At 43.5% G+C, this 23,471-nt stretch overlaps 1 protein-coding gene across 19 annotated transcripts in view; it reads right to left on the bottom strand.

Annotated features, from left to right (window-relative positions):
* dock3 (dedicator of cytokinesis 3) overlaps nucleotides 1-23,471 on the bottom strand; it is a 371,769-nt gene that overhangs the window by 71,118 nt on the left and 277,180 nt on the right. For all 19 annotated transcript variants that reach the window (XM_045705089.1, XM_045705091.1, XM_045705090.1 and 16 more), the window contains exons 13-17: nucleotides 15,904-15,992; nucleotides 11,775-11,900; nucleotides 2,641-2,765; nucleotides 1,466-1,628; nucleotides 869-975 (exon numbers count right to left, since the gene is read on the bottom strand). In XM_045705089.1, the coding sequence (XP_045561045.1) occupies nucleotides 869-975; nucleotides 1,466-1,628; nucleotides 2,641-2,765; nucleotides 11,775-11,900; nucleotides 15,904-15,992 (610 nt within the window). The remainder of the gene's footprint in view (nucleotides 1-868; nucleotides 976-1,465; nucleotides 1,629-2,640; nucleotides 2,766-11,774; nucleotides 11,901-15,903; nucleotides 15,993-23,471) is intronic.

Raw genomic sequence — 23,471 nt, 5'->3', positions numbered from 1 at the left:
TCCGACTTCAACTGTATTGGAGCTATTTATTTGTTACATGCACAATAACTGGGAAATTCACCCAAAAAATAGTCATGTCTGGAAAGCTGTTATGAACAGCTCTCTCCCGTGCCAGTGGTTTTTCATCGGGAATCACCACTACATAGAGAATCACCACTACATATGGAATCACCACTACATAGGGAATCGCCAATACATAGGGAATCACCACTACATAGAGAATCACCACAACATAGGGAATCACCACTACATAGGGAATCACCACTACATAGGGAATCACCACTACATAAGGAATCACCACTACATAGGGAATCACCACTACATAGGGAATCCCCGCTACATAGGGAATCCCCGCTACATAGGGAATCCCCACTACAGGAGGAATCGCCACTACTTAGGGAATCCCCACTACATAGGGAATCACCACTACATAGGGAATCACCACTACATAGGGAATCACCACTACATAGGGAATCACCACTACTTAGGGAATCCCCACTACATAGGGAATCACCACTACAGGAGGAATCCCAACTACATAGGGAATCCCCACTACATAGGGAATCACCACTACAGGAGGAACACCACTACAGGAGGAATCACCACTACAGGAGGAATCACCACTACAGGAGGAAACAACACTACAGGAGGAAACAGCAGTACAGGAGGAAACACCAGTACAGGAGGAAACAACACTACAGGAGGAAACCCCACTACAGGAGGAAACAACACTACAGGAGGAAACACCACTACAGGAGGAATCACCAGTACAGGAGGAAACAACACTACAGGAGGAAACCCCACTACAGGAGGAACCAACACTACAGGAGGAAACAACATGGAAAGAAGAGGCAGAAAGAAGACTGACCTTGTAGACATAGAGCTCGTGACTCTCGTCTGACAGCGTTGTCCCGTCCTCTCTCATCAGTGGTGTGAAGGCAAAGCCAAACAGCTTCTTCTCCGCCTTGTCTTTGGCTGTGGAGAAGAGGATGATGAACAGAGAGGAAGAACAGAGAGGAAGAACAGAGAGGAAGAACAGAGGATGAACAGAGAGGATGAACAGAGAGGATGAACAGAGAGGAAGAACAGAGAGGAAGAACAGAGAGGAAGAACAGAGAGGATGAACAGAGAGAGACAATCACTCACTAAGTGTCATATGTACCCCAAATAGCTGGCCCACAGATGAAAGAAGCACTATTGAAGTTTAACCTCTGCCACAGTATTCAACAGTTGCTGAACATTTACTCTGTAGCTAGCTTTGGAAAGGTCTAGCAAGCAGGAGTTGTTAAATGAGTTGTCTTCAGTATAATCTCTACAACGCAAATTTGGTCAGCTGCGTGACTAACTTCCTGTGTTCATACATGTTAGAAATTGAGATTTCCAGTCTAGCGAAGTCTCCACACACGTGCAAAGCACTCGATTATCATGACATTACTGATTATCTCTAGACCAGACCGGTACTTACTGGAGCAGTGTCTGAACTCGAAGCGTAGGTGTGATCCTCTGAAGCGGTCTATGGGAATGGGTAGTTTAACCACTTCGCTCCAGCGGGGGCTGTTGTTGTGGTAGAGGACAAAGGAGCGGTGTTCACTGATGTGGGCTTCACCACTGCCCAGGCTGATACAGTCCTACAGGAAGACACACACACACAGGTCATTACACACACACACACACTACAATCACAGACACACACACACACTACAATCACAGACACACACAGGTCATCACACACACACACACACACACACACACACACACACACACACACACACACACACACACACACACACACACACACACACACACACACACACACACACACACACACACACTACAATCACACACAGGTCATTACACACACACACACACACACTACAATCACAGACACACACAGGTCATTACACACACACACACACACACACTACAATCACAGACACACACACAGGTCATTACACACACACACACACACACACACTACAATCACAGACACACACAGGTCATTACACACACACACACACACACACACACACACACACACACACACACACACACACACACACACACACACACACACACACACACACACACACACACACACACAATCACAGACACACACACAGGTCATTACACACACACACACACACACACACACACTACAATCACAGACACACACAGGTCATTACACACACACATACACACACACACACACACACACACACACACACACACACACACACACACACACACACACACACACACACACACACACACACACAACAATCACAGACACACAGGTCATTACACACACACACACACACACACACACACACACACACACACACACACACACACACACACACACACACACACACACACACACACACACACACACACACACAGACACACACAGGTAATTACACACACACACCATAATCACCGACACACACGTACGTATGCAAGCACACACAGTCACCACATATAATTACTTAAATTATTTTCATACATATTTTAAACTGAACACTAAAAACGTACAGATGCATAGTCTTGATCGTAAATTAAATATTCAAAACAAATGTAACGTATTTTGTTGGGTCATCTGACATATTACGGTCGTCAGGGAGAGAAAAGAAAAACACCTACTTTGAGTATCTCTCCGTCTGCGTAGAGCACGTAAACGGACACCTCAATGTTCTTCTGGACACTCTTTCCTCCCCTCTCAAAGTCTCCTCTCTCCAAGGTGAGGTACAGGTCATTACGGATATCACCTGAGGAGATTAGACAGACACCAAAAAACACGTCAGTCAGACTACAGAAATCTCATATGTATAATACTGTATTTTATACCATCTATCGCGTCTGACCTATGCCGCTCGGTCATCACTCATCCATATATTAATATATATATATATATATATTCACATATTCTTATTCCATCCCTTTACTTAGATTTGTGTCTATTATGTAGTTGTTGTGGAATTGTTAGGGTACTTGTTAGATATTACTTCCCTATCGGAATTAGAAGCACAAGCATTTCGCTACACTCGCAATAACATCTCCCAACCATGTGTATGTGACCAATAACATCTGATTTTAATTGATTTTGAAATGGGTAATGACCTCATGTTAGTCTTCTTTCTAGCCGTATTATCACTATGTCAGGGCTCTCCAACCCTGTTTACACCCAGCGCCTCATCCCGCTCCTTCAGCTCCCTGCAAATCATGACCTTTTCCCTGGGTAAACACACAGATAACTGGCCTATCTCCACCACCCACTGGATGTGCTGCTAGATGCCTGAACACATTATTGATGCTTTCTATAACTGTTGACCTGTTTGCCCACACACACACGTGCCCGCACACACACACACACACACACACACACACACACACACACACACACACACACACACACACACACACACACACACACACACACACACACAGCTGTGTTGCTCCTTCCTACCCCAGAGTATTGACCAGTGCCCTCTGGTACGCTCACATTTCTTCTCATGTCTTGGTTTCAGATGAAGATGTTTCAGACACAACGTACGTTTAAGATGAAAGTTCAAAGGTCAATCTATGGGTGAGTTTAAATCAAGGCAGTATAATATGATGTTATGGATCCTAACATGCAGATATTAAGAGAACAACTCTCCATAACTCCGTAGCAGAGGCAGAGAATATATCAGTTCATTTGAATATTCTGCATGCATACAGCGTTGTTACAAGAAGCCTTTTCATCCTAAAAACTCAGTGAGTTTCCTGCTGTTTTGCACAGTACTAACCATGAATAATGAAAAAGCTTGGAAGTGGGAACAATGAACCACCATTGTCTGTAAGAGTAACGGTATGTGTCTTCAAAGGGGGTGACACTCTAGACCCAAACTGCTAAAGACCTATATCTATCCTACCCTGTCTATCTAAGGTCTTCGAAAGCCAGGTTAACAAACAGATTACCGACCATTTCGAATCCCACCGTACCTTCTCCGCTATGCAATCTGGTTTCAGAGCTGGTCATGGGTGCACCTCAGCCACGCTCAAGGTCCTAAACGACATCATAACCGCCATTGATAAGAGACATTACTGTGCAGCCGTATTCATCGACCTGGCCAAGGCTTTCGACTCTGTCAATCACCACATTCTTATTGGCAGACTCGACAGCCTTGGTTTCTCAAATGATTGCCTCGTCTGGTTTACCAACTACTTCTCTGATAGAGTTTAGTGTGTCAAATCAGTGTGTCCGGACCTCTGGCAGGCTCTATGGGGGTGCCACAAGGCTCAATTCTCGGGCCGACTCTCTTCTCTGTATACATCAATGATGTTGCTCTTGCTGCTGGTGATTCTCTGATCCACCTCTACGCAGACGACACCATTCTGTATACTTCTGGCCCCTACTTTGGACACTGTGTTAACTAACCTCCTGACGATCTTCAATGGCATACAACTCTCCTTCCGTGGCCTCCAACTGCTCTTAAACGCAGGTAAAACTAAATGCATGCTATTCAATCGATCACTGCCCGCACCTGCTCGCCCGTCCAGCATCACTACTCTGGACGGCTCTGACTTAGAATACGTGGACAACTACAAATACCTGGGTGTCTGGTTAGACTGTAAACTCTCCTTCCAGACTCACATTAAGCATCTCCAATCCAAAATTAAATATAGAATCGGCTTCCTAGTTCGCAACAAAGCATCCTTCACTCATGCTGCCAAACACACCCTCGTAAAACTGACCATCCTACCGATCCTCGACTTCGGTGATGTCATCTATAAAATAGCCTTCAACACTCTACTCAACAAACTGGATGCAGTCTATCACAGTGCCATCTGTTTTGTCACCAAAGCCCCATACACTACCCACCATTGCATCCTGTACGCTCTCGTTGGTTGGCCCTCGCTTCATACTTGTCACCAAACCCACTGGCTACAGGTTATCTACAAGTCTCTGCTAGGTAAAGCCCCGCCTTATCTCAGCTCACTGGTCACCATAGCAGCACCCACTCGTAGCACACGCTCCAGCTGGTATATCTCACTGGTCACCCCCAAACCCAATTCCTCCTTTGGTCGTCTTTCCTTCCAGTTCTCTGCTGCCAATGACTGGAACGAACTGCAAAAATCTCTGAAGCTGGAGACTCATATCTCCCTCACTAGCTTTAAGCACCAGCTGTCAGAGCAGCTCACAGATCACTGCACCTGTACATAGCCCATCTGTAAACAGCCCATCTATCTACCTACCTCATCCCCATACTGTATTTATTTATTTATCTTGCTCCTTTGCACCCCAGTATCTCGACTTGCACATTCATCTTCTGCACATCTACCATTCTAGTGTTTTAATTGCTATATTGTAATTACTTCGCCACCATGGCCTATTTATTGCCTTAACTTACCTCATTTGCACTCACTGTATATAGACTTATTTTAATTTTTTTCTACTGTATTATTGACTGTATGTTTTGTTTATTCCATGTGTAACTCTGTGTTGTTGTATGTGTCAAATTGCTACGCTTTATCTTGGCCAGGTCGCAGTTGCAAATGAGAACTTGTTCTCAACTAGCCTACCTGGTTAAATAAAGGAGAAATAAATAAATAACAAATTGTGGGTTATGTCCCAGACCTGCTGTTTTCAACTCTCTAGAGACAGCAGGAGCGGTAGAGATACTCTGAATGATCGACTATGAAAAGCCAACTGACATTTACTCTTGAGGTGCTGACTTGTTGCACCCTCGACAACTACTGTGATTATTATTATTTGACCCTGCTGGTCATCTATGAACATTTGAACATCTTGGCCATGTTCTGTTATAATCTCCACCCGGCACAGCCAGAAGAGGACTGGCCACCCCTCATAGCCTGGTTCCTCTGTAGGTTTCTTCTTAGGTTTTGGCCGTTCTAGGGAGTTTTTCCTAGCCACCGTGCTTCTACACCTGCATTGCTTGCTGTTTGGGGTTTTAGGCTGGGTTTCTGTACAGCACTTTGAGATATCAGCTGATGTAAGAAGGGCTTTATAAATAAATTTGATTTGATATCACAGACATAAATTACTCAAGAACTCTCAACCGTGACAGGAAAAACTTTTTCGATCATTTAGTGATGTATTGAAGACATGGAAGACATATTACTATAGTTTAACTACATTAATATTACTACAGTTTATCTACATTAATATTACTACAGTTTAACTACGTTCATATTACTACAGTTTAACTACATTAATATTACTACAGTTTAACTACGTTCATATTACTATAGTTTAACTACGTTCATATTACTACAGTTTAACTACATTAATATTACTACAGTTTAACTACGTTCATATTACTACAGATTAACTACATTCATATTATTACAGTTTATACTGCATATTTACTATAGAACTGTATCTTTCTAAGCTGTTTATACTGCATATTTACTATAGAAATGTATCTTTATAAACAGTTTATTCTGCATACTTACTATTTTACTTTATCTTTCTAAACTATTTATACTGCATATTTACTATAGAAATGTATCTTTCTAAACTGTTTATTCTGCATACTTAATCTTTCTAAACTATTTATACTGCATATTTACTATGGAACTTTATCTTATTTGACTTGATACAACTGAAGTTCCTTCTGGATAAAGAAAGTAACGCTACATCATATCATACCTCAATATTAATGAATACAACAGATATCCGTATCCTCACAGCAAATACAGAGCATCCATATGGCTGTTTAGTAAACACAGGAGAATAGGCAGAGAGAACGCAACATATGAAGGTATTGGGAAAAATTGCTTTCTTTGCTAACCACATTCCGACACTATATGAATGTGATGGGCTGAGACAAACTTTATCCATTTTTCTGCTCCACTGCCAGCCACACTGTTATCTGAACACAGGCAGTATGAGGGTTTATCCAACAGGGTAGTGTTTATAGTGGATAACAAATGGACTACTGAACACTATAGAGTCTCTCTCTCTCTCTTTTATATATATATATATATATATATATATATAATCCTCCACTAACTCATTCACAATCCACTTTCAATTGCAAATGGAAAAACAGATATATGATATCAATCTTAACAGTCCCGGTACGGAAGAGATTACCCTTAAGAATGGCGGATTGTGAATGCTGTAAATAACAATATGAAGACAGACTGACAGACGAGGTATGCCAGGGATGGTACAGTAAGATAAAATGTGTTGATACCACTTATGAGCTAGTCTACTATAAATATGAAGACAGTCTGGTTTATGTATCAAGAGGCTAGGCGTGCAGCTCGGCACAGCCTGTATCTTAGCAACATGATGAGATATGGCTGTAATCACACTGTGGATCGATGGTATCGGGGTCGTAGTAGATTGGACTCCATTAATAAAGCTAAACTCCCAGGAACTAGCCGTGACTCACATACACGCACCTACACACTATTACACACACACAAACAAACACACACACACACACACACACACACACACACACACACACACACACACACACACACACACACACACACACACACACACACACACACACACACACACACACACACACACACCAATACACCAACACACACCAATACACCAACACACACCAATACACCAACACACACCAGTACACCAATACACCAACACACACACACACACACACGCACACGCACACGCACACGCACACGCACACACCAACACACACACAGGTTCTTTCAGGGGGAACAAGGTGTAGCTAGACCTGGTTGCTGCTGAAGCACCCTGTTGATGTGAATACTTCCCAGATTAGTTAAGAGAGTTCTGTTGTGATCGACTGAGGGTCAAACTCAGGTGCTGTGCTAGGCTGTAAGGGTAGAGTTCTGTTGTAATCGACTGAGGGTCAAACCCAGGTGCTGTGCTAGGCTGTAAGGGTAGAGTTCTGTTGTAATCGACTGAGGGTCAAACCCAGGTGCTGTGCTAGGCTGTAAGGGTAGAGTTCTGTTGTAATCGACTGAGGGTCAAACCCAGGTGCTGTGCTAGGCTGTTAAGCTAAAGCATATCCATTAGTCTGTGAAAATAACACTGAGGTCTCAGGTTAGCCAGCCAGCCAGCCAGCCAGAGCAAGTCAGAACAAGAGGAAGAGTGAGAGGAAGTGGAAGAGGAAGAGAAAGAGGAAGCGGAAGAGTGAGAGGAAGATGAAGAGGAAGAGTGAGAGGAAGAGTGAGAGAAAGAGGAAGATGAAGAGGGAAGAGTGAGAGGAAGAGGAAGAGGAAGAGGAAGAGAAAGGAAGAGTGAGAGGAAGAGGAATAGTGAGAGGAAGATGAAGATGAGGAGGAAGGGTGATAGGAAGAGAAAGAGAAAGAGAAAGAGGAAGAGAAAGGAAGAGTGAGAGGAAGATGAAGCGAAAGAGTGAGAGGAAGTGGAAGAGTGAGGCACGGGCACAGAGGGGCGGCACTTATACCAATCTACCTCTGTCTCTAGGGTGCAGTGGAGGGTAGTGGAGGGTAGTGGAGGGCAGTGGAGGGTAGTGGAAGGCAGGGGAGGGCAGGGGAGGGTAGTGGAGGAAAGTGGAGGGCAGGGGAGGGCAGTGGAGGGCAGGGGAGGGCAGGGGAGGGCAGTGGTACATGTACAGATAAGGTAGACAGACAGACACATTAAAAAGGAAAGCCCAAAACATAGTAGAATATTGGGAAATACTAATGTTGTAGGAAGTTAGTAAGGAACACCCTGCTGAATGTTGATTAAGGCCCAATCAACACTCTATTATACACTCTAGAACAATGGTCACCAATCTATTCTGAGTCAAGATGGAAGCCGAGATCTACTGCTCAGATTTTTTTTAACATGACTTAAAAACGTAAGCCTATAACATTAACCAATTAAAAACCATTGTGTAGCAATGAGGTTTGTGCAGTAGGTTATAGACCCAATACATTATCACTGCATATTAGCTACGCTTGAATTACCCTGCCAATGTTGTTCTTCTCAGACCATTTAGAAATTATATTTCAACATTTTAGGTATACGATCACACTGGTAATAGATAATTTGTTGTAATACTTGTGAGGCAGCGCTGAGTAAACATAATAATGTGTTTTTTTTTTATTTTACTGGACTGACGGCCTGCATCTGATGGTCAGTCTGAGGGGAAGGCGCAGCGCTGAAGCTGCCTCTCTCCTTCCCTCTGCTGGGAAATGGGGACACAGTCTTTCAACTGGAACTCAAGTCACACTGCATTATTTCTGCCTGATGCACAAATTCATGTTGTTACTCCTATAACCAGAGAAAGTGAAATATTCCTCGATGTAAAAAACAAAATACTCAAGCCGCTAATAATAACAACACAAGTTTATTGGAACACTTTGCTGTCGTCATTCATTACAACTGCAGTGCTGGTTGTAGCGTGAGTGGAAGTAGGGAGAATGTGCATTTTATGGCTTATAATAGTGTTGAACAAAGTGTTGTCAGTGCTGAAAAACAACTTCAACTTACTCATAAACACAGCAGCTCTTTGTTGTATTCGTTGAGTCTCTCTCCAGTCATGGCTTTAAAGTTTTAAAATCTCACATTATCAACTTTGCTGTGAGTGGTGCGAGCTATCTGAGATATCTGATTGGCCAGTAGTAGGCCTATAAGTGCACTTGATTTGCTCTTTGGCCTGCAGGGTAGGCGGAGTTCTACCTTCAGACATCAGAAATGGTTGAAAATGGAAACACTTTGCCATCCCGGGAACTAGGACTGCTGTATCAAGTTACCGCCAACAGAAATGTTGGCGATAGATTAGGAATGCCTTGAAGATCAACCAGTTGACCACAACTCTCCCTTGTAAACGAGAATCTGTGTCTCAATGACACTTTCCTGATCTCATATCTCATCACGACTGGAATGACGATAGACACAGAAACTGTTGAAGGAGACTATTCTTGACCAAACAAATTGAGCCATGCTAAATTTAACCATAGCTAGCTTGTAGCATGAGACAGTGCTCTCATTAACTTGTCTCCACTATAACCTAGCACACCAGTTATATATTTTAACGAGAACAAATTCTTATTTTCAATGACAGCATAGGAACAGTGGGTTAACTGCTGTGTTCAGAGGTAGAACGACAGATTTGTACCTTGTCAGCTCAGGGATTTGATCTTGCAACCTTTCAGTTACGCTCTAACCACTAGGCTACCTGCCACCCCAGGTTAACACATCTCCACTATAGCCTATACAAGACCCTCAGAGGGAAATACACCATTTCATTATTCGGATTATTATTTGGATTCATTATTTGGATTGAGTCACCCGAACACTACTACATATGCAGGATCTTAATTTGATGACCCTGTTGCAGTTATTTGAGGTTTAAAAAGGCTTCTGAAGTTTGTAATTTTTACTTTGACATTTCATAATTGATTTTCCCTTACATGTATCCAGTGGTGGAAAAAGTACCCAATTGTCATACTTGAGTAAAAGTAAAGATATCTTAATAGAAAACTCAAGTAAAAGTGAAAGTCACCCAGTAAAAAATACTTGAGTAAAAGTCTAAAAGTATTGGTTTTAAATATACTTGAGTATAAAAAGTAAATGTAATTGCTAAAAAAATACTTAAGTAGCAAAAGTAAAAGTATAAATAATTTCAAATGACAAACCAGACGGCACAAATTTCTTGTTCTATTTTAATGTATTTACGGATAGCCAGAGGCACACCTCAGCACTCAGACAGCATTTACAAACGAAGAATTTGCATTTAGTGAGTGCGGCAGATTAGAGGCAGTAGGGATGACCAGGGATGTTACATTTATATTATAATCCACATTTCCTGTTGCTGCAGGATTATTTTCCTGCTGTAGCAAACTGTCTCAAATTAAGATCCTACATCTGTACTACACAGACCTGAGGCCAAATACAATTTGAGTATTGGATTTAGCCTGCCTGGAGTGCCAGATGGACAGGGTTTGTAGTTTTCTATTAAGCCAGGGAAACTCAATAAAATCACAGATAAATGATTTGAAATGATTTCAAATACCATTTGAACCCAGGTCTGCTGCTCGGGACCCATCGGTCACCCAGACTAATTGATTTATCAGCATTTCATTCCAACAAGGATTTGAAGTGATTAGCTTTGCATGTGAATGAATGCAGTAGGACCTGAGTGTGATTATAAAGACGAGCTGGAGACTATGGGCTGAGATGAGACTGGGGGAAGGGATATGGAATAACGGAATGAGGGTTTAGAAGCTGAGTGGAATATTGATTGGTGGGGGGGAGAGACGACATCAATCATTAAGTGGACTATAAGAATGTGGACCACAACAGTGCCGACAGACGGACAGACAGACAGACATACGGACGGACGGACAGACAGAAATATGGACGGACAGAAAGAGGGGAGGGACTCTGTCACTTTGTTGGAACTGTGTGGCTAGGCTTTAGAACCAGACTGCTGTCACAGCATTTCATAAAGAAACAGGGCAAAGCAGATACAAGACAAGTCTACTTTACTGTGTAGCCTACATGGTCAAATACACCAACCCATCCACATACATTCAAGCCTTACTTCAGCCAGAAATACCAACTACTGCATTGAAACAATGGCTGCATCCCAATAATCTCTCCTTTCTCTTGAAGTGTACACTGGTTCATTTCCCTTTACTGATTTGAAAGGAAATTACTGAGATAAGAAAAATGATGGGAACTCCCTCTAGCCCATCTCTCCACCAATCCAATGCATTTAGATTTGTGGGAAGTAGCGAACACTTCAGGAGAAAGGAGCTATTATTGGGAGGCATCCAATATAACATCAGTAGCCCAGCCCAGTTCTCACCTGGCATGATGACATCGGGGAAACCCAGCTTGCGTGTAATGGCCACGCCCCTATTGAAGATCATAGGGTTCTCTCTCCTGATTTGTTCCATCTCTCCTCTCAGCAGCTGGAGAGAGATTATCAGACCTGAGGAGGAGAAAACAGAGAGATTATCAGACCTGAGGAGGAGAAGACAGAGAGATTATCAGACCTGAGGAGGAGAAAACAGAGAGATTATCAGACCTGAGGAGGAGAAGACAGAGAGAGAGATTATCAGACCTGAGGATGAGAAGACAAAATAAGTAAGAGCAAGAGTAAAATTGAAAAAGCAACAAATCCTCATTAAAAGACCTTGAGCCATTCCCAGAAGGCCATAGAATTTTCAGCAGACTTAAAAACAATGTCAATGTCTGCTAATGAGAGGCTACTAATGTTTAAAGATGTTATAATATTTTATTGATAGTGCACGTTTAATAATTCGTTTTAAATGGATCTGGAGGTCAAGTGTACAGTACTCAGTGAGGGGAGGAGGACCTTGGAAAGCATTTTGTTCATAATTGCCAATTTTTTGGCAGCAAATGGCCAGACATTAGAAGACGGTGCGAGCGTGGATAAATAATGTAACTCAACCCTGCAGCGACATCCTCTACTATTGCAGACACTACGGCATTATGCTATCACTAAAACATCACCACCCAGTGCCTCACCCACTGTCAATGTGTGTGTGTGTGTGTGTGTGTGTGTGTGTGTGTGTGTGTGTGTGTGTGTGTGTGTGTGTGTGTGTGTGTGTGTGTGTGTGTGTGTGTGTGTGTGTGTGTGTGGACTTTTAACATAAAGAGAGCATTTTTTATTCTGCCTGCCTCAGAATCTTAGGCTTTTTCTCAACCATTTAAAAGCCTGAGGTAATGTAGCTGCAGTAGTTTGAAGTTTCATACATATTGAATGGCTCCCTGAGGATGCTAACAGCTAACCAACTCGGAGCTGAACAGCTGCTGAAACAGAAACTCCCACGGATGTACAGAGAAGAGGCGAGGAGGTATTCCGCTTTTCGGTCTTTATGTTTCAGTCTAAAATGGACAAAAGATTATTACAGAATAAATCAGTGTGCTTCTCATACTACCCTCAGCAGCTAGCTCAATCAGACAGAAGAAACGTAGAAATTTGATTTGTAACACGCACCGAATACAACAAGTGAAACGTTTACTTAAAAAGTAGAGACACATATGTATAGTACTGAGTCAATGTGCAGGGGTACCAGGTAGTAATGAGGTTATATACAAGGAGTACCAGTACTGAGTCAATGTGCAGGGGTACGGTGTAGTAATGAGGCTATATACAAGGAGTACCAGTACTGAGTCAGTGTGCAGGGGTACCAGGTAGTAATGAGGCTATATACGAGGAGTACCAGTACTGAGTCAATGTGCAGGGGTACAAGGTAGTTGAGGTAATTGAGATAGTATAGTACGTACATGTTGGTAGGGGTAAACGTGACCAGGCAATCAGGATATATAATAAACAAAGTAGCAGCAGCGTATGTGAAAGCGTGTCTATGTTTTGTGTGTGTGAGTGTGTGTGAGTGTGTGTGAGTGTGTGTGTGTTTTGTGTGTGTGAGTGTACAGTGCATTCGAAAGTTATTCACCTTGACTTTTTCCAAATTTTGTTACGTTATACGAAGCCACTCCTCAGAAAAGGCACATGACCGCCCGCTTGGAGTTTTCTAAAAGGCACCTAAAGACTCTCAAATCATGAGAAACAATATTCTCTGGTCTGATGAAACCAAGATTGAACTCTTTGGCCTGAATGCCAAGCGTCACGCCTGGAGGTAACCTGGCACCATCCCTACGGTGAAGCATGGTGGTGGCAGCATCATGCTGTGGGGATGTTTTTCAGTTGCAGGGACTGGGAGATTAGTCAGGATCGAGGGAAAGATGAAGGGAGCTACAGAGAGATCCACACAGCCAAGACAACGCAGGTGTCTGAATGTCCTTGAGTGGCCCAGCCAGAGGCCTGACTTGAACCCGATTGAACATCTCTGAAGATACCTGAAAATAGCTGTGCAGAGACACTCCCCATCCAACCTTACAGAGCTTGAGAGGATCTGCAGAGAAGAATGGCGGAAACTCCCAAAATACAGGTGTGCCAAGCTTGTAGCGTAATACCCCAAAAGACTGGAGGCTGTAATCACTGCCAAAGGGGCTTCAACAAAGTACTAAGTAAAAGTGTCTGAATACTTATGTAATTTTCAATACATTTGCAAAAATTTCCAAAAACTTTTTTTGCTTTGTCATTATTTGGAATTATGACTTGGAGGTAGAAGCTGTTAAGGAGCCTTTTGGTCCTAGACTTGGCACTCTGGTACTGCTTGCCCTGTGGCAGCAGAGAGAACAGTCTATGACTTGGGTGGCTGGAGTCTTATAAACAGTTTTAGAGCCTTCCTCTGACACAGCCTCTGTAGTGCCTTGCGGTCGAATGCCCCAAACAGCAAGCAGATGACACAGCACTCCCTAGAAAAGGTACAAACCAAGGAAGAACCAGGCTATGATGGGCACCACACTGATGGGCTCCTGGCACCACACTACCAGGTCTCCCTATAGGCTGTCTCATCGTTGTCAGTGATCAGGCCTACCACCGTTGTGTCAATGGTAAACTTTATGATGGTGTTGGTGTCGTGCAGTCATGGGTGAACAGGGAGTACAGGAGGTCGGTAGGTGTTCAGTCCCAGGGTCCTTAGCTTAGTGATGAGCTTGGTGGGCACTATGGTGTTGAATGCTGAGCTGTAGTCAATGAACAGCATTCTCACGTAGGTGTTCCTTTTGTTACTATTGCACCACACAAATCTCTATTGTGTGGTGCAATAGAGATTTCGTCATCTGTGGATCTGTTCGGGCATATGCGAATTGGAGTGGCTCCAGGGTTTCTGGGATGATGGTGTTGATGTGAGCCATGAGCAGCCTTTCAAAGCATTTCAAGGCTACAGATGTGAGTGCTTCGGCTCGTTAGTCATTTAGACAGGTTACCTTGGTCTTCTTGGGCACAGGGACTATGGTTCTTAAAACATGTTGGTATTACAAACTGGGTCAGGGAGAGGTTGAAAATGTCAGTGAAGACACTTGCCAGTTGGTCAGTGCATGCTCTGAGTAAACGTCCTGGTAATCTGTCTGGCCCTGCAGCCTTAACCTGAATATTAACCTGTTTAAAGGTCTTACTCACATCGGCTATGGAGAGCGAGATTACACAGTCGTCCGGATCAGCTGGTGCTCTCACGCATGGTTCAGTGCTGCTTGCCTCGAAGCGAGGCATAGAAGGCATTTAGCTCATCTGGTAGGCTCGCATCACTGGGTAGCTCTCTGCTAGGTTTCCATTTGTAATCTGTGATAGTTTGCAAGCACCGCCACGTCCGCTGAGCGTCAGAGTCAGTGTAGTAGGATTCAATCTTAGTCTTATATTGACGTTTTGCTAGTTTGATGGTTTGTCAGAGGGCGTAGCTGGATTTCTTATACGCGTCCGGATTAGAGTCCTGCTCCTTAAAAGTGGCAGTCCTAGCCATTAGCTCAGCACGGATGTTGCCTGTAATCCATGGCTTCTCGTTGGGATATGTACGTACGGTTAATGTGGGGAAGACGACGTCGATGCACTTATTAATGAAGCTGGTGACTGATGTGTTAAACTCCTCAATGTTATCAGATGAATCCTGGACCATATTCCAGTCTGTGCTAGCGGAACAGTCCTGTAGCTTAGCATCCGCTTCATAGGACCACTTCCGTATTGATCTGGTACTTCCTGTTTGAGTTTTTGCTTGTAAGCAGGAATCAGGAGGATATAGTTATGGTCAGATTTGCCAAATGGAGGGAGAGCTTTGTACGCATCTCTGTGTGTGGAGTAAAGGTGAGTTTTTATCCCTCTAGTTGCACAGGTGACATGCTGGTAGAAATGAGGTAAAACTGATTTCAGTGTTCCTGTATTAAAATCCCCGGCCACTAGGAGTGCTGAAGCATTTTCTTGTTTGGTTATGACTGATTTCATACACACACACACACACACACACACACACACACACACACAGACACACTCACTCACTCACTACCTGGGGGGCCTCAATAGTATAACAGTGTAAGTACCATAGCCAGAGTTAGGGGTTAGGTTAACGTACCATAGTTGGTGCTGGGAGCTGTGTACTTGGTGCTGGATTTTCGTATGATGTTTTCATGGATCTGGTACCACTCATTCTCATTGTTACATCTGTAGGGGAAACAAAGACAGGAAACATCTCTAGGAAACACCTCTAGGAAACCTCTCCAGTGGACATAAAGATGTGCATTCAACTGCGTGAGTGTGTCGTGTGAGTGAGTGAGTGAGTCACTCACTCACACGACACACTCACGCAGTTGAATGCACAACATCTGAGTGAGTGAGTGAGTGAGTGAGTGAGTGAGTGAGTGAGTGAGTGAGTGTGTGAGTTGTGCATTCAATTGCATTAATATTCAACTGATCTAAAGACTGAACCTGACTGGATATTTCCTCTGGTAGTTAGAAGGCTACAGTTTTTACGCAATGCAGAAACGAGAGAGAGAGAGAGAGAGAGAGGGCGGGACAGACAGACAGAGACAGACAGAGAGAGAGAGAGAGAGAGAGAGAGACAGAGAGAGAGAGAGGGCGGGACAGACAGACAGAGAGAGACGGAGAGAGAGAGAGAGAGAGAGAGAAAGAGAGGGGGCAGGACAGACAGACAGAGAGAGACAGTGAGACAGAGAGAGAGAGAGAGAGAGAGAAAAAGAGAGAGACAGTGAGACAGAGAGAGAGAGAGAGAGAGAGAGAGAGACAGAGAGAGAGACAGAGAGACAGAGAGAGAGAGAGACAGAGAGAGAGAGGGCAGGACAGACAGACAGAGAGAGACAGTGAGACAGAGAGAGAGACAGAGAGAGAGAGAGACAGAGACAGAGACAGAGAGAAAGAGACAGAGAGAGAGACAGAGAGACAGAGAGAGAGAGAGAGAGAGAGAGAGAGAGACAGAGAGAGAGAGAGGGCGGAACAGACAGAGAGAGAGAGTCAGGGAGAAAGAAGACAAAGAGAGACAGAAACACTCTTCAACAATTATATCAACAAATTGGCCACTATTCTAGAAAAATACTCAGCCGCTGGTGTTGGTCTCCACAATTCAGAGGTTAAATGTCTACTCTTCACAGATGACCTATGCCTGCTGTCACCCACAGCACATGGCCTACAGCAGAGCCTGGACATGCTAGAGCAGTACTGCCAGACCTGGGCCCTGGCAGTAAACCCCAAAAAGACTCAAATAAAAATCCAGATCTCAGGGAATTAGACCAAAGTTCTCAATTGGTACAAAATATATAGAGTACTGCACACACAACAATTACTTAGGTTTAAAAGTAAGCTCAACTGGACACCTTAATGAGGCAGTGAATGAACTGAGAGAGAAAGCACACAGGGCATTCTACGCCATTAAAAAACAAATTCTAATTGAAATACCTATTAAAATTTGGCTAAAACTAAATGAACATGTCATTGAACCAATTGCACTTATGGCAGCGAGGTGTGGGGTCCACTTGCAAAACAAGATTTTTTTTTAACCTTTATTTAACTAGGCAAGTAAGTTAAAAACAAATTGTTATTTTCAATGACAGCCTAGGAACAGTGTGTTTACTGCCTCTTTCAGGAGCAGGACAACAGATTTGTACCTTGTCAGCTCAGGGATTTGATCTTGCAACCTTTTGGTTACTAGTCCAATGCTCTAACCGCTAGGCTACGCTGCCGCCCCATTTCACCCAATGGGATAAACACCCCATTGAATCCCTGCATGCATAGTTCTGTAAGATTCTCCGACATGTTCAGAGGAAAACTACAAATATTGCATGCAGGGCAGAATCAGGCCAACATCCACTAATCATAAAAACTAAAAAAATAGCAATTAAGTTTTGGAAACATCTAAAATACAGTGACCCACTCTCATATCATTACCAAGCCCTGCAATAACAAGAGCTGAGCAAAGAAAAGAGTCCCCTCATCCAGCTGGTCCTGGGGCTGAGTTCACAAACCTGTTCTTCTAACACACTGAAGCCTCAGGACCAGAACATCCAATCAATCAGAATAATTTTTTATTGTTTATTTCACTTTTGTGTATTATCTAATTAACTTGCATTGGCAATGTAATATATGTTTCCCTTGCTAATAAAGCCCTTTGAATTGAATTTAATTGAGAGAGAGGCAGAAAGACAGAGAGCGAAAGAGAGACATAAAGAGAGAGAGAGAAAGAGAGAGAGAGAGACAGAAAAAGAGAGAGACAGAAAGAGAGAGAGACAGAGAGATTGAGAGAGAAAGAGAGAGACAGAAAGCGAGAGAGAGACAGAGAGAGAGAGAGAGACAGAAAGAGAGAGAGAGAAAGAGAGAGTGACAGAAAAAGAGAGAGAGACAGAACAAGAGAGAGAGACAGAAAGAGAGACAGAAAGAGAGAGACAGAAAGAGAAACAGAGAGAGAAAGAGAGAGAGAGACGGAAAGTGAGAGAGAAACAGAAAGCGAGAGAGAGACAGAAAGAGAGAGAGAGACACAGAAAGAGAGAGAGAGACACAGAAAGAGAGAGAGACACAGAAAGAGAGAGAGAAAGAGAAAGAGATAAAACACCAAAATATATACTGCATACATGTACCATACTCACCTTACCCTCGACCCCACGATACAAAACACCACACATCACAATAACCAAAACCTCACCACTTCTACAACCCTATACCCAAAACATCTTCCCCAGCTGAACAGACAGCCCCCTCGACACACCATATCTCCTGAAACACACTTATCATTTTATACCAAATATTATACCAAATACCAAACCAAATTCCTCTCTAAGGTGCACAGAGACCATCCCATTAAATAATAGTAAAGGGTCTGTTATCCCTCCACCTTTGACCCTGTTCCTCCTTGTTAGCCAAATAGACAACTTTGCCTGAGCAAACAGAAAATTCAACACACATTTGGCCTTCTCCTTATTTGAATACCTGTACCACATTATAAACATCCCAACAGTAAAACCCACCCCCAACCTGTCATACAGATATTCCAACAGAGACATTAATGGCATTATCCTGGCGCACACAGAAAACACATGAATCACAGTTTCACTCATAACACAGAAAGGACACCCCTGTCCGACTCCCAGTTCAACCCGTGCCAATCAGCTGTTAGTGGCCATGGCTCCATGTAGAACCCTCCACTGGAGGTCCCCAGACCTCCTTGGGTGTTTGTAGAGCCCCCTCCATCTTTAATTTTTATTTTATTTCACCTTTATTGAACCAGGTAAACTAGTTGAGAACAAGTTCTCATTTACAACTGCGAAATGGCCAAGATAAAGCAAAGCAGTGCGACAAAAACAACATCGCAGAGTTACACATAAACAAACGTACAGTCAATAACACAATAGAAAATCTATGTAAGTGTAGAAGAGTAGGGAGGTAAGGCAATAAATAGGCCATAGAGGTGAAATAATTACAATTTAGCATTAACACTGGAGTGATGGATGTGCAGATGATGATGTGGAAGTGGAGATACTGGGGTGCAAAAGAGCAAGAGGACAAATAACAATATGGGGATGAGGTAGTTGGGTGTTCTATTTACAGATTGGCTGTGTACAGGTGCAGTGATCGGTAAGCTGCTCTGACAGCTGATGCTTAAGGTTAGAGAGGGAGATATAAGACTCCAGCTTCAGTGATTTTTGCAATTCATTCCAGTCATTGGCAGCAGAGAACTGGAAGGAAAGGCGGCAAAAGGATGTGTTGGCTTTGGGGATGACCAGTGAAATATACCTGCTGGAGCGTGTGCTACGGGTCGGTGTTACTATGGTGACCAGTGAGCTGAGATAAGGCGGGGCTTTACCTAGCATAGACTTATAGATGACCTGGAGCCAGTGGGTTTGGCGACAAATATGTAGTGAGGGCCAGCCAACGAGAGCGTACAGGTCGCAGTGGTGGGTAGTATATGGGGATTTGGTGTCAAAACGGATGGCACTGTGATAGACTACATCCAATTTGCTGAGTAGAGTGTCGGAGGCTATTTGGTAAATGACATCGCCGAAGTCAAGGATCGGTAGGATAGTCCGTTTTACGAGGGTGTGTTTGGCAGCATGAGTGAAGGAGGATTTGTTGCGAACTAGGAAGCTAATTCTATATTTAATTTTGGATTGGAGATGCTTAATGTGAGTCTGGAAGGAGAGTTTACAGTCTAACCAGACACCTAAGTATTTGTAGTTGTCCACATATTCTAAGTCAGAACCGTCCAGAGTAGTGATGCTAGTTGGGCGGGAGGGTGCGGGCAGCAATAGGTTGAAGTGCATGCACTTGCACTAGTTGCACTAGTTGTACTTACATTTAAAAGCAGTTGGAGGCCTCGGAAGGAGTGTTGTATGGCATTGAAGCTCATTTGGATGTTTGTTAGCACAGTGTCCAAAGAAGGGCCAGAAGTATACAGAATGGTGTCGTCTGCGTAGAGGTGGATCAGAGAATCACCCGCAGTAAGAGCGACATCATTGACATATACAGAGAAAAGAGTCAGCCCGAGAATTGAACCCTGTGGCACCCCCATAGAGACTGCCAGAGGTCCGGACAACAGGCCCTCCGATTTGGCACACTGAACTCTATCTGAGAAGTAGTTGGTGAACCAGGCGAGGCAGTCATTTGAGAGCTAAGGCTATTGAGTCTGCTGATAAGAGTGCGGTGATTGACAGAGTCGAAAGCCTTGGCCAGGTCGATAAAGACGACTGCACTTTTATCGATGGCGGTTATGGTATTGTTTAGGACCTTGAGCATGGCTGAGGTGCACCCATGACCAGCTCGGAAACCAGATTGCATAGTGGAGAAGGTACGGTGGGATTCGAAATGGTCGGTGATCTGTTTATTAACTTGACTTTTGAAGATTTTAGAAAGGCAGAGCAGGATGGATATAAGACTGTAACAGTTTGGGTCTAGAGTGTCTCCCCCTTTGAAGAGGGGGATGACCGCGGCAGCTTTCCCATCTTTAGGGATCTCAGATGATACGAAAGAGAGGTTGAGGCTAGTAATAGGGGTTGCAACAATTTCGGCAGATAATTTTAGAAAGAGAGGGTCCAGATTGTCTAGCCCTGCTGATTTGTAGGGATCCAGATTTTTTGGCTCTTTCAGAACATCATCTGTCTGGATTTGGGTGAAGGAGAAGCGGGGGGGGGACTTGGGCAAGTTGCTACAGGGGGTGCTGAGATGTTGGCCGGGGTAGGGATAGCCAGGTGGAAAGCATGGCCAGCCATAGAAAAATGCTTCTTGAAATGATCAATTATCGTAGATTTATTGGTGGTGACAATGTTTACTATCTTCAGTGCAGTGGGCAGCTGGGAGGAGGTGCTCTTATTCTCCATGGACTTTACAGTGTCCAAAAACTTTTGGGAATTAGTGCTACAGTATGCACATTTCTGTTTGAAATGTTTAACTGACTGAGCATATTGGTTCCTGACTTCCGTGAAAAGTTGCACATCACGGGGGCTATTCGATGCTAATGCAGAACACCACAGGATGTTTTTGTGCTGGCCAAGGGCAGTCAAGTCTGGGGTGAACCAAGGGCTATATCTGTTCTTAGTTCTAATTTTTTTGAATGGGGCATGCTTATTTAAGATGGAGAGGAAAGCACTTTTAAAGAGCAACCAGGCATCCTCTACTGACGGGATGAGGTCAATATCCTTCCAGGATACCCGGGCCAGGTCGATTAGGTCGATTAGAAAGGAAATACCCGGGCCAGGTCGATTAGAAAGGAAAAAAAATAATAATAATAAAATGTATGAAATGTATGCATTCACTACTGTAAGTCGCTCTGGATAAGAGCATCTGCTAAATGACTAAAATGTAACGTAAATGTAAATAGTTTTAGGGTGCGTTTGACAGTGATGAGGGGTGGTCGTTTGACCGCGGACCTATTACGCACGCAGGCAATGAGGCAATGATCGCTGAGATCCTGGTTGAAGACAGCAGAGGTGTATTTAGAGGGCAAGTTGGTCAGGATGATATCTAAGAGGGTGCCCATGGTTACGGATTTAGGGTTGTACCTGGTAGGTTCCTTGATAATTTGAATGAGATTGAGGGCATCTAGCTTAGATTGTAGGATGGCCTCATCTACACCACCATCCATAACCTGACTAGACCCAGCCTCATCTACACCACCATCACTGGCATGACTAGACCCAGCCTCAGCTACACCACCATCCATAACCTGACTAGACCCAGCCTCATCTACACCACCATCACTGGCATGACTAGACCCAGCCTCATCTACACCACCATCTATAACCTGACTAGACCCAGCCTCATCTACACCACCATCACTGGCATGACTAGACCCAGCCTCATCTACACTACCATCACTGGCATGACTAGACCCAGCCTCATCTACACCACCATCTATAACCTGACTAGGCCCAGCCTAATCTATACCACCATGTATAACATGATTAGGCCCAGCCTCATCTACACCACCATCCATAACATGATTAGGCCCAGCCTCCGCTGCCTGCGTCTCATTGACCTCGATTTCAACCCACTGGCGCTTGTACCCTCACCTTGTCCACAGCCTTTATGTGGTCACACAAAGCTCTTATGCCCCAAATCCCCACTCAAAACACCGTAGACTATCTGTGCTGGCAAACCCTGCGTAGAGCCCCTCCCCATACCTACTTTAAAATGCACATTTAGCTGTTGCTCATTGTTATTCAGAAACATGAACACTTGCCTCCGGAACGAAACAACGTGCTTAAAACTCTTAAGGATCGGCCCTTTTTTTCAATTTTCGCCTAAAATGACATACCCAAATTTAACTGCCTGTAGCAAGGATATGCATTTTCTTGGTACCATTTGAAAGGTAACACTTTGAAGTTTATGGATATGTGAAAGGAATGTAGGAGAATATAACACATTAGATCTGGTAAAAGATAATACAAAGAAAATACCGACCGTTATTTTGTATTGTTTTGTACCTTCATCTTTGAAACGCAAGAGAAAGGCCATAATGTATTATTCCAGCCCAGAAGCAATTTACATGTTGACCACTAGATGGCAGCAGTGTATGTGCAAAGTGTTAGACTGATCCAATGAACCATTGCATTTCTGTTCAACATTTTGTATCAAGACTGCCCAAATGTGCTTAATTTGTTTATTAATAACTTTTCATGTTCAAAACTGTGCCCTCTCCTCAAACAATAGCATGGTATTCTTTCACTGTAAAGCTACTGTAAATTGGACAGTACAGTTAGATTAACAAGAATTTAAGCTTTCTGCCAATATCAGATATGTCTATGTCCTGGGAAATGTTCTTGTTAGTTACAACCTCATGCTAATCGCATTAGCCTACGTTAGCTCAACCGTCCCGCAGGGGACACACCAATCCTGAAGAAGTTTGAACGGCATCTGCCTGAAAACCTGCCGACAGTACACGAAAATCACTAGCAAACTTACCAAAACGACTCAGCTCTTTCCTGATTTGATCATCCGTAATAAATGGAGGAAAATTTGCGACTACCACCCTGGTCGAAGGGGTAGAAAGAGGAAAAATTGGCACCAACACAACCCTTAAAAATATTCCACTAGCAATGAGCCTCCCACCAAATTGTCTCTTTTCATGAACACAACCACAGCTTTGTTCATTCTGGAAGCGGAATGTATAAATTCAGCTCCTACCTGTTCACCGACCACGAG

Source organism: Salmo salar, chromosome ssa22 (assembly GCF_905237065.1).
Source record: "Salmo salar chromosome ssa22, Ssal_v3.1, whole genome shotgun sequence".
Lineage (NCBI taxonomy): Eukaryota > Metazoa > Chordata > Actinopteri > Salmoniformes > Salmonidae > Salmo > Salmo salar.
Note: the sequence above shows the minus strand (reverse complement) of the source record. Positions and strands in the feature narration are given on the sequence as shown.